This window comes from Gymnoscopelus braueri (assembly GCF_963280865.1).
Source record: "Gymnoscopelus braueri genome assembly, chromosome: 2".
Classification (NCBI taxonomy): domain Eukaryota; kingdom Metazoa; phylum Chordata; class Actinopteri; order Myctophiformes; family Myctophidae; genus Gymnoscopelus; species Gymnoscopelus braueri.
The window spans coordinates 41,247,905-41,265,913 of record NC_137604.1 but is presented as its reverse complement, the minus strand read 5'-3'; the positions used below and the strand labels follow the sequence as shown (position 1 = coordinate 41,265,913).

The following is an 18,009-nucleotide window of genomic DNA, read 5'->3' as shown; positions in this document are numbered from 1 at the left end:
AGATTATGTGTACCGATTCGTGTGAAATTTGTATACAATCTGAAGGAGTAATATTTTACGCTATAAAAGGCAGATGTGAAAAAGGTTTTCCTTGGCCTCTAGGGAGTGCGCATAAAAAGTTTTATGCAGATCGGTGCAGTTATAGGTAAAAACGCAAATCGGCCTGTTATAGCGCCACCTTGAGGCTCATTTGAAAAATGTCAAGTGCCATTTCTTCCTCAACCTAGTGGGAATCTGTGTGCAAAAAACGCACACTGCGTTCATTATTTGAGCCATTTTGATCAAAACGGCACACTCTTTGGAAGCCAATTTTAGCCAATCAGGATTGAATATGAAAAATCTCTGACTAGAGATACTGTGTACCGATTTGCAGGATGTTTTTTGTTTTTGTGTTTTGCAAAAATCAACCTCCTGGCCTTCGGCCTGGCGGAGACAATAACACAACTGCAGTGGGGGCGACCTGATGGTTAGTGTGTGTGTACGCGCTAAGAGCTAGGTAGACAGCTGTATGGAATGACAATTTGCTTCTGCGACAGCAGCGTTTACCCTCATTCTCAGCTGAAACATCATTGTAGTAGTTTCTTACCGTTACCGGGTGTCTAGAAAGTGTCTTTTACAGTCAGAACCCTGAAGAAGTTAGTGCTGAAACGCGTATATTGTTCGCTGCCTGAGTCTATTAAATTAAAAGTAACCTGAAGGGCTTCAGTGAGTTTCCGTGAGAGCTAGCAATTCCGCAGGACGTTTAGAGGTTCCATACGATAGCACTAATCTCCGTCACATACAGCCTCAGTCCATAGCAGCAGACTGGCTTTAATTGGCTTGCTTCAGTGCACCTTCTGCACGTGGTGAAGCAATTACTACACAGCATGGGGGACCGTACGCCCACGCCCATACACACACACACACACACACACACACACACACACACACACACACACACACACACACACACACACACACACACACACACACACACACACACACTCTTGCATGTGTTTAGAAAAATGACTGACTATTTTCTCGTTGTATACTAGAATGTTTGGATGGATGTAATGGGGGTACTGTGTATAATTATCTAAAATTCCTATGACATGGAAAGCTGTGTGTGCAGATAGTTATGTATAGTATAAACATAATCAATGGATGAAATACAGCACTGTGGCAGTGAAGATAAAAGTGGTTTGAAATTAGGGGGATATCAGATAGGGAAATAGAATGGGGCCGTTTCTAGTGTCTGAACACGTGGTTACACTTGATTGTTCAACACGTTTTTGGCGTATCGTGTTTGTTAATGGTTATGTTTGAGTCAGTTTGACGTGGCCTTCGTCCTGCCTATATATGGGCATATCCGGTTTGTTTATGGTTATGTCAGAGTGACGTGGTCCGCCCGCCGGCCGGCCCTCCCATTAGTCAATTTTGATATAGGAAAGATTGTCATATCTGTGCAATTTGTTTGTTTACAAAGCCTAAAAGGCAAACAGAAATGTAATTTGTATTCATGTATTCAAATGTCCAATGCCAAAAACACAATTAAATCGTTAATTGCAATCATTTGTATGACAATTAATCGTCAAGTAAAATGTCGTGATGGTGACAGCCCTAGAAGCAAATCACATACAACACATACACTCCTCTCTGTTTTTCTTAACTCTTCCTGTCTCCCTTCATCCCTGTGCAGCTCAGCAGTCTTCAGGACTTTTTCGGGGATGATGATGTGTTCATAGCGTGCGGACCGGAGAAGTACCGCTACGCCCAGGACGACTTTGTGTTGGATCAGAGTGGTAAGGCCTCCACAGCCTTTCTGACTGGTAGGCCTGCTTACAACTAACTCTACATACACGCCCCCCGATCGCCCTTATCTATGTGTGTGTGTGTGTGTGTGTGTGTGTGCGTGCGTGCGTGCTCTCACAGTGGGAGTGAGCACGAGTGTGTGTTCTGCAATCTGCACACTCCCTCTTCCTCTCAGAAGCTGAAAGCAGGAAGATGTGTGACAAAAGCTACATTCTTTTTATTCGATTATAAATGTATCTTATAAAGAAATGCGTAAGTAGACATTTTCAGCATGTAATTATTTTATCTAGATATTTCTTTTTACAGCATTGTTTCAGTCATGGAAACAAAGTTTAACCGTTGGCTGTAAACACATAGTTTGTCATTTCCCTTTAACCAGAAACACACAGACACACACACACACACACACACACACACACACACACACACACACACACACACACACACCCCCACACACACACACACACACACACACACACACACACACACACACACACACACACACACACACACACACATTCCTGCCTTCAGAAGGGGAAAGTGAGCTGTACTGCTGTTGTGTAAATCACATTCCATTCCTGGGTGTTGTTTCCGTTAGTGTGATTATGTTTATGCGTACAGTATAATGTGTGTGTGTGTGTGTGGTGCATCCAAATGTTTGTCTGTATGTGTTGGTGCACGTGGGCAGACAGTGCTGTATGTATGAGTTGCATCAATTATCCCACCAGTCTTGTATGACTTTCAGAGATAAACCTTGCAGGCAGGATGTGTCCTCCTTAAAATCAGCAGAGCCTTTCATTGTTGCACAGTGCCTGGCTATGCGGTATTTCTAACCTAGCTTTACTGAGCTGGGACTCTACACTTCCTAAATCTCCTAAACCTCACGGGGAGAAACGAGGGTAAAATAGGCTAATTTTAGCACCAAATACCAAACTAGTTCCCAACCTTTGACATCCTGGGACTTTCTTTGTTAGTTTCATGGGTTAATGGGTGTGTATATTAACAAATACATTGTCCGTTTTTTGCGAATGACACTAATGAAGGTACAGTAAGAAGTGTTTAATTTTCTGGGTTGAGTGTCGAGTGTGTTCTGGGGTTGTTTGGTTCACTCATCGTCCTACTTCTGCTCCCATGCTCCACTTTTAGGAACTAGGTCTTTGAAAAAGAAAGCCTAACTGTAGTATCTTTTTGACGATACAGAGGCTGCCAGTTTGTGTCTCTAGGATACACTCCAAGGACAACATAAGTTAGCGCATGGCTTAGGTTGAATGCTCCTTTCTGGTTGGTCAATCATGGACATTCTGCAGTCTGGTATTTCTAGATAACAGACCACTGATCTGCCTCTGTTTACGTTGTATGGAAGCAGAAACATCTAACATAATAAGCTTGCTTAATAAAATAATCGTAAGTAGCAATGCAATAAGCAGGATAATATATAGCTTTGTATAAGAATTATGTAAATTATGACGCTAAGTAGGCTAATCTTAAGAAGGCTACAGAGTTTATATTGCTATGCACGCACACGCAGTTCCAACCATAGAATCTTAACTGGCTTTTTTCCCCATTAAAACCAGGAAAGCATTTGCGTCATTTAAGATTTTATACGTTGGCTATTAAAAAAAAGCAGATATACAAGCTCACAGGGCGTCACTTTGTGCCGCGCTGCGAGCTTGTTCATCTGCTATTTTTGAACATTTTTGAAAGAAAATTTAAAGTGTTAAAACTACCGATTTAGAAGACATTTTGAAGGCCTCAGGTCTTAATGGGTTAAAATATAAGGTGACATAGGTGCAGAAGTGAAAACAGTGGACGTTTCATTCCTCAGACCATAATCAGCTACTGTATTATCTTTAGTAAGTACTAAGTAGCCATGTAATAAGCAGGATCTTGGTAAACTGTCACCCTTTTCTAATTATAAGCGGCTCGCCGATCATGATTCCATACATAACATAGTTATTGCCAAAGCCCGATTTATATGAAGATGCACACATTGTCACGCACTGACAATAGCAGATCTATAAGCTCACAACGCCTTGTGTTGTGTTCTGCTATTTTCTGTACGTGACACTGGCAACTACGTATAAATCAGGCAACATCACTTTTCTGATCTTATGAAAATGTATGATACAAGATCATGCTAAAGCAGTGTTCTAGTAACTTCTAACGAGAATTTCAGCCTCAGGATGGCACAGAAAAAAAGGCTTGGTTTACTGCTATTTCATATGCACATCATGTGGGCACCATGTGAGGAATATATGCAGTGTATACTTAGGCTATATCTATCTGTCTGTAAATTAAATAAGTGACTGCAGTAACAGCTAGCTTGCCAGAGAGGGGGGGGGGTTGTGTGTGTGTGCGTACGTCTGATTATGTACTGTATTTCCAGAAATGTTGTGTGTGTCCTGTCTCTGTATATATTGTGTGTGTGTGTGTGTGTGTGTGTGTGTGTGTGTGTGTGTGTGTGTGTGTGTCTTTGTTTATCATGTCAGTGTCATCACAACACGCCCGCCCTCATTAACACTAGCCTGTCAGGATCCCTGACAGTTCCACCACTAGCCTCATCACAACATCTGCTCCTGCTGAACGCAGCTCTGCTCAGCGCCATTAAAATGACTCTGGTACCAGGCGTGCAGTGAATGCTATTCAGAAAAGCTTATGAATTTTTCATAGCATTATGCTGTGCATGCATGTTGTACTCATTAAGACAATGCCAAATGCCAAAAAAAATACTTTAAATCTGTTTTGAAGTTCCATACATTATCCTACCGTATGTTTTTTATTTTGCATTTTGGAACTGTAGATTTATGGATAACCTGAGATCATTTTGGGACGTAACATGATAACACCCAGATTCCAGAAATGTATCAAATCACATCTTCATGTTGACAATAACCCACAGTTTACAGCAGAGTACAACATTAAAAAATCCATATCTGGCATTACAGTATGTACTGCAGAATACTGTACTTGCCAGGAATAATGATCCCATAATAGTTCTGTGTTGCCTAAAAGACAGCACCTTACTGCATGCTTCTCACTGCCTGACTGCATAACCATGAATGCTGAATGTATTTACAGTAACATGTACTCTCTTTGTATTGCATTAAATGAGAGGTGTTGTCTGTTGTACCATGTCTGTTTATCTGTACTTATGATGCCACTGCAACACATTCCTGTGCACTTGTTAGACAGGATAAAATGAAGTCTTACTCATGTCGTGCTGTGTTTGTGTGTCCTCAGAGTGCAGTGTGTTGAAGTCGTCCTACAGCAGCCGCTCTGCCACTCCAAACAGAGCCACAGGCAACAAGAGCCCGGGGTCCACAAGACGTAGCAAGTCCCCAGGAGCAGGTACAGTATAGATGGATCGATAGTCTGACTGACTGACCGACCGACCTTTATTGATCCCAGAGATCCCAGAGATTCACTCACCATGGCAGTTCCAGCAGTCATACAAAAAAACAAGAGAACATACAGTATAATAAGAACACAGCAGATAAGAAAGATGAGAGACACAAGAACAAGAGTCACATTGGTCACCCTCTGTAGCCTCCGGGAGAGATTTAAAAAAAGGTCCTAGATTATGGCTGCTAGCTGCTCAGCTCACACCTTCAGCATCCGGGGGTTGATGTTGTCCGGACTCCGGACCCACGGCCTTTCTCACGTTTGCTGGCGCCTCACTTGGTTGGGTTGGTTGAACTTGTGAGGATCGATGCGGAGGGCCCGTCGCTGCAACCGAGGGACGGCCACTTTCAGCGGCTGTGGCTCCCTGAGCCGCCGCCCCCCATCTGGAGCTGCCACTCGGCTCCGTTTTCTGCTTCTGCTGCCGTTACGTAGTATGATGCAGTACATGACTTAAACACTCAATATTTATTGGTTCTTCGAATAAATTAGAAGGTGAACCAAGACATGGTCTGTAATAACTCTTGTAAGATGAAAGTGAGAGCCATTTTCTTTGTTCCATCTTACCCATTACTGAAATTGTCACATATATAATTTAAGCTATATATGTGTTGCAATTAATTACACAGCAGAAATAGTTTGAATTTACATAATTAGTATATAATAAAATGTAGTAGTAGTTATGAAATAGAAGAACTTGCATATGGTATACTGTAGAACACGTCATTGCCTATGATATACTGTGTATTAAAAACACATTGCATTGCATTTGATATATACAGCCTAAGAACACTTTTCCTTGCATTTGATATACTCTTAAGAACACATTTCATTCCATATGATATATACAGAAAAACACATTTTTCATTCTGTTTCCATATCAGACGCCCCCTTGCCAAAGTACCTTACTTCCTCAGTGACAGGCTGACTAATAGGAATTTCCTTTGGCAGTTGAAAGCTCATTACTGTATGACCTCAGCCTAGCAATCCTTTCAGCCTCACCACCAGGCTGACATGTCTGACTGGAGAATGAGCATTTTGTAGCCAAGGGTGTCCAAAAACCAGTGACATTTTGTTGCATAATCGGTATTCTACAAGCCATTACGTCAGGATTTAAAGAACATATTTATTTTTCTTTAAGAGTTTGGCAGTGTCTGGTAATGGTTGCAGTGTCTATGCTTTTTAGGTATAGGACTAGGTGAACAGTTTCAAAACGCGCAAGAAGTTTCAATTACAGTCCAGTAAGCATTTCTCATCGACTACTCTGCTCTTACAGTATAATTCTTTAATATTCTTTCCTATCCTTTCATTCTTCCATCAGTGAGACGAGCGGTCCATTACTCCAGTCAATCTCCAATCAAATCCCCAGGTGAGTCTCTTACCTCCCTCTCTCTGTCTTTCTCTAAATGCCTCACTTTCCATCCTTTGTCTCTCCCTATATTATTTTCAGTCTGTCCATCTCTTTTTATCTCCGCCAGGCCGGAACAGTCAAGTGTGGGATTATACTTTCGCCCATCTGTCCACCCGTGGGCCAACTCAACCAATCAACATCAAACTTTGTTTTCACATTATCTGTGCAGTCATGTCAACCAATCAATCGTCAGATTTTTCATATGCCATTGCAATTGGCTACGATTGGCATCCTTAATTTTTGGGGGGCCCCCATTTAGCAAAAAATGCCAAATTTGAATCCACATTGAAGGACCTCTAAATCATGGGTTCCCAAACTTTTCAGCCCGCGACCCCAAAATAAGGCGGCCATTGACTCGCGACCCCACCTAAACCTGGAGGTAATTTATGCCCATAAACTTGCAAGTTCGGTGCGCATTTGAAATGTATTAAAATGGTAAAATGTACTATTTTTAATCATTTTAGGTTGTATTTCATCCATTATGTTGAATAAAAAAAAAAAGTTTTAATTTTTTTATGACCCAAAATAATTTCGCGACCCCACCGTCAGTGACAATGACCATTAAACAGGGTTTTGATGCTCCATACACTTTGCCTGTAATTGCCTTCACATATTTGTGGGGCGGGCCCTATTTCTTATGAAGAAGTCACACCCACATTGGAATCGCATGTTCAGGGGCCTCTATAGAGCGAACCTCCAAAATCACTTTCACTTCTGCCCACTTCTGCCATATACGCGAACAGTTGCACCATCTGGCTTTCTTCTGCCCTGATGGCTGCATCCCACCGCTGACACAGCCCTAGTTGGTAGGCAACCCGGCCTGGCGGAGATGTGCGCTCAGAGGAGCGCATTTTTCGAGTTGTCTTTTTCTCACCTGTCCTGTTTCCTTTGTCTCTCAGTCTTTCTCTCCCTCTCTCACTCGAACTTTCTGCCTTTGTGCCCCCCCACCCCTCCTCTCTCTGGTCTCTCTCTGGCCCAGTCCCAGCCTTGGGGTGTTGTCACCTACTGTAACAGTATGCATCCATCTAATCTAAGAACAGCAGAATGCAGCAAAATCTTCAAAGTCAAAGCCCTGAACTGAATTCGTCTCACTAATTTCTTCAGCCTCATCTTTTCGTTAATTATATTCTGCTCTGCATGACTCACACTACTTTGCCTAGCATCTCATTAACTCTGTATAGTTTAGGCACGCAACTTTTAAAACCAATGTATATAGCTGTTTTAGAGGTTTCATGAAATAAAATGCAACATTTGTACATTTATTGGAGGATAATCCAGGCATGGCCACCCCTCCAATCTCGCTCCACGCCGAATGGAGGTCTGGAGAAACTCTGATTTAAAACCGTGGATAGAATGAGCGAATAGCTCACTCGCTGGGGCTAAACTGTGATCAAGTGTCGACTGGACCAGGAGTCTGTCTTGTTTTTCCGACTGGGTGCAAACCAACATTTTATCGAACAATTTATATCTATCCGCTAAATTGGAAGAGAAACGTTAAACATTGCCTGAGGTATGTGCACTGCACAATGTAAACAAACACGACATATCAACAGCTGTTGGCATAATGGTACTTGCTGCAGTCGCCATGTTTGTTAATTGATTAATACTGCGCCCCACCGGAAGCTTGCTAGACGAGATTTCAATCTCGAGATTTCAATCTTGTCTAGCGAGACTTCCGGTGGGGCGCATTCAAGACAATCACATTGCATAGTGTTCTGTCAGTATGAATGTCAGATCTCACCCAAAAAAAGCTATCAAAATATGCGATCGAGCGCAAGGCCTATTGGCGCGCGTTTTTAGCTGTGGCGGACCCGGGATGGATTATTTTTTTACTGTACCATTCATCCTAGGATATCATAACATCATAGAAAAGGTAAGAAAACCGTAGTCCAAAATTCCCCTTTAACACATCGACCGCCAGAGGTTAATCTCATGTACTCACCAGTGCCAAGGTGTTATTGTTGTTTTTTTGTTTTTTTCATGTCGCCATAGATCTTGTTAAAATCCTTAAGATTGAGCCGTACACGGTCTGTTTACTTCGGCGACATCTCACTGTATCTCCCAGTGAAAACCACGTGTCAAACGGGGCATCCATGTTGTAGTTAGAGCGGATTACGTTAAACAGTGATATGCGAGGAGAAAAATCTACAGGAAGAGAATTGAGTTTCAGTTTCGTCTGTAGAACGAGGGCGGACGTGATCGTCAAAACCGGATCCCAAATAATTATGTTTCCGGTCATCAAACCGGAAACGGAAGTGGCTCAAAAAAAATCCGAAAGTGCACCCGGAAATTTTTAGCGCGAAAAGACCGTGGACCGTAGGGCTACGGTCTCGGCGCTTAACAGTTGGATTTAACGGACCGTAGGACTACGTTCTTGGCGGTTAATGTGTTAAAGGAGTAGTTCACCCAAAAAATTACTTATTTTCTATCAATTGCACACCCCATGAAGCCTTGAATTCATGGATTTGTTTTGGTTTTTGTCGCATTCCTAAGCCAATAATTTGATGACCGGGTGTATTTCCGGTAGGAGACACAAAGAGTCTACTTTATGTCTCCTACCCGGATACATTAGCATATTTCCGCCGGTAATGAAATTATTGGCTTAGGAATGCGACAAAAACAAAAAAACATCCATGAATTCAAGGCTTCATGGAGTGTGCAATTGATAGAAAATAAGTATTTTTTTGGGTGAACTACAGTACTCCTTTAAGCCCTACACTATATAAGTTGTACGTCGAATAGCGAAAATAGAAATTTGACTATTTTGACAGGTCTCTTGCGGCGTCGCTACACTAAACATGGGACATCAGGTTGAAAGTCAACTTCAACTTCTACAACTTGTGGTTAACATTGCTGACTGCTGTTTTGCCCTACACCGCCAGAAAACCTCATCTCACTCCGTCTTCCTTTCGACACCTTCTGACATTATTGATGTTGCTGTCCTATGAGTTTGTTGAAGACTTATCGTGTAGATCTAAAGTGTTTGCTGCAAGTGCAAAAAAAGAAAAAGTAAACGCATTACCCCAAACTCAATGTGTGTTACAATACATACTCCAAAAAGACCTTCATTTGAACAGGCAGGTGCAGAAAATAAAGGTCTTGGTGTGCATTGTGTGACAGTGAGTTTGCAGGTCTACAGTGTCACGCTCAAAGGCACTTTGACAGGGGGATCAAACTTAAAGCCACTCTAACCACTAGCCTGTTATCCCAAGACTTGAGAGTTTGCTTCGTTCTTCTAAAAGCAAGAGACTCACTCTGGAAATGGTGTGCCGAGGAAAAATATAGTGCCTTTTCATGTTCAGCTGCATAGTAAACTATCAAACTTGCAGTGCTAAAACTCTGAAACCCTAGAAGCAGCAGATACAGTATGCAGCCAAAAACAAAACACACATAATTGGTGATTGCAATGCCTTCTATTTAATTCAAAGTACTTTTCCACAGCTCAAATTGGATTACACAGCTAGGTAGGCCTCCTGCTGGAGACTGAGACGCATTATGACTGGGTGTTTTAGTGCCAGAAGCCCGGAGAGAGATGGAGAGAAAGAATGTGTTGTTTAGAAGGATGATTCATTGGAACAATAGAAGCTCTATTCTCTGGAGCACTGAGCCTCACTCCTTGGTGGGCTGCGGTGAAGATACACTGTTTATTTTGTGGCTATGCTGCAATAAAAAACTAAACGAATCACTGATAATGTCAAAGGCCTTTTCATATAGTGACCTGTTACCTACATCAGCTGCAAAGCTGTGTGCTTCGTTAAAATAATACCTGATCACCTTTTTGTGGTTCATGTAGACGTACAGTAGAGCTTGTCACAGAGCTGTGGGGTCAAACCCCACTCATGTCATCCTTCTTTCCTGTCTCTCTCTCAGCAAATTGCTAATCTCTCTCCCTCTCTCCCCCTCTCTCACACAACTGTCTGCAGTAAATGGAGCTCCTGGAAGCCAGATTTCAACCCCCAGATCTACCAAGTCCTCCAGCCCTTCTCCCACCAGTCCCCGGCCCATACGCAGTTACAAGGTGAGTCAGAACAACTTACACACACACACACACACACACACACACACACACACACACACACACACACACACACACACACACACACACACACACACACACACACACACACAGACAGAGGTAAGAGCTTGAATGAACGTGATGTTCTGACAGAACAGTAAGCAACTGGTTAGTATTATGGTAGGCTACAGTATACCCATAATACAACACATGCATTCTAAAGGTTATTAAACTCAAATTAATCATTGATTGACCATATCATTTAGTTAGTTCTAATTAAATAGACTAGAGCCTTCTGTAAGCGCTTGTTCATAGCACACAGTGCCTATCTGTTCTAGCTAGTTGCCCAAAACTCTCTCCCTAGAGAGATACTGTCCCAAACTAAGCTTTTAGTCAGACTTGGACTCATCCATCCCTTTGCTTTTAGTCAGACGTGGGACTCATCCATCCATTTCAATGTTATGTCTTACTTATGCTGCTGACTGTGGAAGTTCATATGTATATTTAAAGCCACCCTGTAGTTTTGGTGTTTCTCTGCAATTTAATGTTTTCCAGTGCCAACCTGTTGTGCCATACATTGATTCCAGAGCCAAATAAGTGCATTTTGTGTGCAAAGTTCAAAATCGTAAGCTCCAATTGGAACGATAATTAGCTAAAAATGACATATTGATCATTGGTTCTCTTCATCCAGAGGGACCCAGGTCCCCCGCGTGGAAAGCCAACATCTTGAAGGGTAATTCACCCTTGGGAAGGGGGAGATATTAGGCTTTTGGTCATCAGGCAGAGGCTCTGAGCCACTACTGCTACACTTGGATAACATTTATTTCATTAATGAAGGTGATGGAGACACTTTATCTTCAATCTTAACCACTTAAAACCTTTATACTTTGTAAACTAATACTTAGTTGACTGGGGTTGGCTCAGTACGTGGTCCTCTCTTTTTTTTACTCAAAACACTTCCCCGAAAATTGCCGATCCATTGTAGAGCTTTTGAAATGTTCCCCCCCCCCAGAATACGGATGCTAGGGTTCAAGTGGTTAAACTACTGCCATGTGGCCATAGTGGTGTGGTTTTGGATTTCCAAATGCAACCGTACGTGGTTTGGCAAGAAGGGAGAAATACAAGAAATAAAATTGGTTGGAAGGAGTTTTAAAGACAGACACCACAAATTAGCCAATGATTTTTGAATGGTCTTGTGAATGCAGTTGATTGAAAGGTGAGGAAATGACTACAATGCACCCCCACAAAACTAATGTCAGAGCCACACAGGATGTGTTCTGTTATTTTGTGACATTCCCAATATAATGCCATGGCAATTGGGCAAGGTGATATTCTGTTATTGGTAATTTGATTTCAAACCTTTTCATAGTTAAGAAAATAGATTAATTATGGAACTGAAATGTAATATTTTTTACACATAAAAAGGTTCTCCAACATATGGACCGATATTAGATTAGAGGTGTATTCATTGTAAAAACAGTGAGTAATGCCCACGGGCACAACACCAGAGGGAGCCCACTGATCTCATTCCCCCCAGATTCGGCACAAACATGGGGATGAATTCATTCTACTATTATGCCACCAAAATGTGGAATGCCCTACCACCTGCCATCAAAAAGTGTGACTCCCTACCCTCCTTCAAAACCGCCATTAAAGAGCGCCTGTCTGCAATTTGCAACTGGACCTAGACAAGTCTTCTAGCTTGCCAAAAGAAATTACCCCCCACAGTTATTCTGTAAATATACTTGCTCCTAGTATTGATGATTTCTTGTATAATATTGTATGTCTTTATACTGTATGTCTTGATGAATTGAATACACAGGACCACAATGGGATCAAGCCCTCAGGGCTTTTTGTGATATCCTTTTAGCATTATTGTCTATCTCTTTGTCTAGATATATTGTCTATCTCTGTACACATCTATTTTACAAACTGTTAATAAAGTATTCAATCAATCGAAAACTCAGACAGCATACCATACAATACAGTGCAAAGTGAAATAAGGTTTTATGCAGTGCTCTGTAAGGAATCTACTCAGTTCTTTTTTTAAATGGTTCCATATGGAACCTTTTTTCAAAAGATACTGTATATATAGTGTTAACTGTGCAATTTTCCTTCTTTTGGAAGAGTGTGCGCCTCCGCAGTTGTGGGAGTGAGCAGCCACAAATCTCCATGTAGGAGGTGGGCTGCCGGGATATGAGAACCACACAAACCACAGATTAATGTATTTTTAAATGGAAAAAAAGAATACCGGTAATCAAGCTTAGGAGGAAATATCTACTACACGTGACAACAACTGAGATGATATAATGGATCCTTAAATCAGGTCTCTGTCACAACGCCACCAAAATGCTACAGCTGTGACTCATTGAAAATGTTCTCTCTGTACAAATGATATATTACAAATTATTTAGTCACTGAGGTGATGGGTTTCCCAGCTCAGATGATAAGTGGTTTTGGAGGAGGTACATTATGATAGCTCTTCCCACCTTGTACTCTAGTGAAGGGCACATTTATATTTAGATGCCAATTCACCACTAGCACAGTTATATAAATAACTTCCCTATACATCTTTGAAAGAGGGCTCTTACTGTAAGTGCACAAATGGCTGAACTGTGGGCTATTCTGAAGAATTGTTTCGTATCCGAGCCAAGCGCATTTCATTTTTCATACCTAGAGACTTCATCACCGCCGATGAATAACTGTTCCCAATAAATCACAATGCGGTTTTTACGCAGTACATGGCCAATAAACCTGACACGTTTGGCATGATGTTGTTGGCTAGCTGTTGATCTGGAGACCATATTGAATGGTTTTCTCCTCCTTGGGAAGGACCGCTAACATAGAGCCGGTGGTGAGCGGGTGTCTAAACATAGTCATGCACTCAGTGGAGCCATTCCACCACAAAGGGCAAAATATTACAATGGACGGCAGACACGTGAACTGCGTGTACAACTGAAGAAAAAACTTAACGCATTTAGACGCAACGCCTTCATCAACATGAAATGTTTATCATTTTCATTGTACGCTAATCAAGAATGCTTGCTGATGTTAAAGCCGCGACTCCCTAATACTTATTTTTTTATTTAATACTTACTTCTCTTGTAAAATCAAGCTCTAGAGTTCGACACCGCGGGTTGAAGGGCTCGCTTCTTTTGGGCTTGTTTTCATAAACCTGGTTGCTTGTTTCTCGCACACAATCTGGCAGCACTGATCCCGAACGTCTGTGTAGAAGACCGCACGGACAAAGCGCAGAAGTACAAAGGCACAGTAACAAACACACACGCACACACACAGGACGTACACACACACGCACAACGTTGAAAGAAGGAAAAAGCAGCTATGAGTACGTTTTTGTGCGTGAGCGAAAGGGCAGTGATGTCCGGTGGAGATGGAGACATTTCAATGGCCGGCGTTCGTTTTCGCCCGGCTCTAGTCGGCTACACTCGGCTGAAAAGGACCCGTATGACCGACCGTACACGCCCGACCGCCGACCATGCGCGGGACTCTCGATTGTATATTAGGATAGTAATTTGCTTTTAATAAAACGTAATTCTCCCTTTTTTTATTTAATCAGTTAGAAATGGAAAAGACTTGACAGTGCATTGGTTTTTAATTACTTACTGTTGGTCATAATTGAAAATACATTATTTTCCCTGGCTTACTGAAGCTCAATGCTTTGTGTGTGCATTTCTTCATGAACCTGTCACTTCCTATCATGTTATGAGACACAAATGGGCTCCCCTTCAGCATAATGCCATTAGCCAGTGTCACCAAACCCCACAGCATATTAAGTTTTGTTTTACGAGAGAATTATTATCCAACAAGGGTGTTGAGAAAAGAAATAAAGCATTCTCAACACCGCCCCACATCTGATCATCTATAGGATCTAGTATTGTCTGAACACTACAACTCTGATCCTTGATCACTTTTTTCTGGTTGTACTTACAATTTACAATTTAGGCATTTAGCAGACTCTTAATCAGGGCCGGATCTACCATATGGGCACTTTGGGCACGTGCCCAGTGGCACCTGGGCATCAAGGGGCACAAAAGAAAAAAAAATGTTTTTGTTTTGTTTTAGTTTTTTTTCACAAAAAAAATCCCCATTTAGCAGTTATCTAATACGAATGAAATAAATAATGTCAAATGTAAAAAAAAATCTCGCACGCGCGTGTGTGCATGAGGGGGGGCCAATTCCAGTTCCAGTGCCCAGGGGCACTGAGAGGTGTTAATCCAGCCCTGCTCTTAATCCAGAGTGATTTACAGTAAACAAGGACAACACAAGGTAATAATAAACGAATACATAAGTAAACCATGAACCTATCGTCAGTCTAAACGTAGTATATCCCAAAAAATCTATAATCTGTACATTGAAACTACAGTATACGCACTATAGGATGCCAGGTCAACAATGACCTGGCATCTGTCTACACAACATGCTATATGTTACATTTTAGCCGTTGCATAAGCCTGCAAGGTCGTCAAGGCTAGGGCAAGTGCTACGGCTACTTCTAAGTAGCTCGGTGAGAGCATCACTTAACCACATGATCCATAGTGTCCCTATTCTTGGGACGAACAGTCAGCAAAAATGGTGATCTACACAAGCTTACAACGCGCCACAATGCGTTGTCAACAAAGTATATAGGGCTTAAGTTGTTAAATACCTCTGAAAAAAATCTCACTTCATGCTTTGTTAGTAGAAGGTAATTATTATATTTCCTCTTTTTCAGGTTCAGTTCAGGACGCTAATGACATTTCTTTTGTTGTTGTTTTTCACTGTTTCTCCTCCAGATCCCTCCATCACATTACATGTCTGTCCCCAATGTCAACGGCTCAGCCAATCATCACCAGGAACACTCCGACCGCCTGAGCCCTGAAGGTACAGTATGCCTTTTCTTTCCTCTTGTTTTATTTTTTATTTCGCCCTCTCCTCTCCTCTGTTATTTACCATGGTCTTGGCAGCTCACAGGACATCACATCCACACTCAGTCACCTCCAACTGTTCCACCCCCTCACCACCCAAAGCACGTGGCTCTGCACTGCTGGTCAAGCTCAAGCACACAATAGCATTATCCCTGGCTGGCTAGAATATTGCTGAAAGCCTGGTTTGGGGATGAGTGTGACTATATCAGCGCTTGTGTGAGAAGACACTTAAAATGTCCTTGGAGGGTGCGTGCGTGCGTGCGTGCGCTGCTTGTGCGCATGTGCGCATGAATAACATATCGCTTGGTGCTCGTTCTGCTGCAGGAACGTTGAGACAGACATTATCAGACAGTGCAGGGTAGCATACAGTCAGTGAATGCACATTAATGTATATTGAATTATAGTTAAATGAAACTACTTTGAAAACCACAGTTTGCTAGTTATTTTTTTTAAATGGCGGCATTCTACATTCTTACAAAAGTAACTGTTCTCCAGGCATTCTGTGAAACTGTGAGTCTTGGTCCAGAGTCGATGTCTAAAAATGGACCTTTACGAATCCAAAATAGACACTTACGGGTGCATTTTTACTCACTCTTAAGTTAACTACTTTCAACCTGGCGTCCCTATTTTTGGGCATGTCATTATAGGCACACACACACACACACACACACACACACACACACACACACACACACACACACACACACACACACACACAAGCTAAAATAGCAGATCTACAATGCTTCCTGTCAAGCTTGCATCATCAAGCTCATGAAGTGCATCAAGCTTTTTAGCCTATTTTTGAAACTAGAGCTTAAGTGGTTAAATGAACCCTGTATTTTGCAGTGTGGGTTAAAGAAAGAGACATTGCGTATCCCGTTGTAACCTGATGCCTCTTTCCAGCAGTCAATGGTAACCGCTGTGTGTCTGCCTCTGCCATCCTGGACAAGTACAATGTTGGCAAGGTCATCGGAGATGGAAACTTTGCCGTGGTCAAGGATTGTGTCGAGAGGTAGGTGAAACTGCGGATGGAGATTTAATTCGTTTAATTAGTATTTTAACATGAATAAAATGTACAGTATATATTAAATACTGTATGTACACGGTAAGATTGTCACAAGGTGTTCTACTGTATACTGTAGAGTAGAACTGAGTCAGTACATGAGTGCAAAATGTCCAAACTGACACGCCAAGGGTTTACAGACACACTACAAACATGTACATATACAGTACATTGTAATTACAATGTACAGTACAAAATCTAACGGCTTGTTTTTACCATTGTGTTGTTTTACCCTTGTAAGTACATGATGTATGTCCATCGCTCACTGACTCAGCATTACCCGTTCCCTAATACAATGTTATGTAACACGTACAGTACATGCCTTTGACCTATGGAAAAATAAACTATCAAATATTATCTACAGCACTTATTCAATACTGAATATTGAATAAGAATTGTTATGGTATTTTAATACTCTAACATAGTAAAAAGTGATATAAACTGTAACAGGATATCACACCTATTTATTACTGCTATTTTACAGTACACTGCATTTTAGTGCACTGTTCACTTTATTGCCGCAGTTGACTTTACTGCCACCACTGCAGCCACTTGCTATTTATATACATAGCTACACTGTGTGTGTGTGTGTGTGTGTGTGTGTGTGTGTGTGTGTGTGTGTGTGTGTGTGTGTGTGTGTGTGTGTGTGTGTGTGTGTGTGTGTGTGTGTGTGTGTGTGTGTGTGTGTGTGTGTGTGTGGGGCATATTTATTATACTGTACGGGACTGTTCATAGTTGTAATACTCTACAATGAACAGAAAAAACACAGTATCAAGAAATAGTACACATAAATAAATAATAAAAAACACAAGCATAAAAACAGTCAAACATTTGATTCCGTTAAAATCTAGGGAACTAGGGGAAACTGTAGCGCTAAGAGGAAAGGTGAGTTTTAAGCTTAGATTAAAAAAATTCCACTGAGTCAGCAATAGATCTTACTTATTTTACAATAATGCTATTGTAAAATTCATGAAATATCCACAGCAGCAGGTTTATTTATTAAATCTCTGTTACAGAAAACACGGCTCATAATAGCTGAAACTGTCTCTTGACAAACATCCCGTTCCGTTGAGGGAATTAAAGCACAAGTGGGTTTGTGTGCATGGTTGTGTGTGGATTAGTGTATGAGCACACTTTAAAAGCCTTAATGTACATCATTTGGTGTTAAATGCACTATAAGACTTTTAGTAAGACCGTGTCAGACGTTTGAGCAAGCGGTGAGTATGTGTATGAGAGAGAACAGCAGATGGACAGATGGTGGTGAATAGAAAGTTAATGAATGAGAGTGAGAAACGTATGCAGTATAGAGGGAAATGTTCTATGGATAAGACACAGTGGTCAGTTTCGTTTATTGGCCCTTTTGAGTCAGCACCCAGTCTGAGATGAGACAGGGGGATCCTCTAAG

The 18,009-nt window shown here is 41.6% G+C and overlaps 1 protein-coding gene across 3 annotated transcripts in view; it reads left to right on the top strand.

The window, feature by feature from the left end:
* Window positions 1-18,009, top strand: part of dclk2a (doublecortin-like kinase 2a) — a 70,324-nt gene that overhangs the window by 36,368 nt on the left and 15,947 nt on the right. Inside the window, exons 4-9 of one of the 3 annotated variants that reach the window (XM_080451740.1) lie at window positions 1,679-1,808; window positions 5,032-5,139; window positions 6,512-6,559; window positions 10,525-10,619; window positions 15,410-15,497; window positions 16,445-16,553. In XM_080451740.1, coding sequence (XP_080307866.1) covers window positions 1,679-1,808; window positions 5,032-5,139; window positions 6,512-6,559; window positions 10,525-10,619; window positions 15,410-15,497; window positions 16,445-16,553 — 578 coding nt within the window. The remainder of the gene's footprint in view (window positions 1-1,678; window positions 1,809-5,031; window positions 5,140-6,511; window positions 6,560-10,524; window positions 10,620-15,409; window positions 15,498-16,444; window positions 16,554-18,009) is intronic. The other 2 variants (XM_080451742.1, XM_080451741.1) reach the window with 2 other exon arrangements.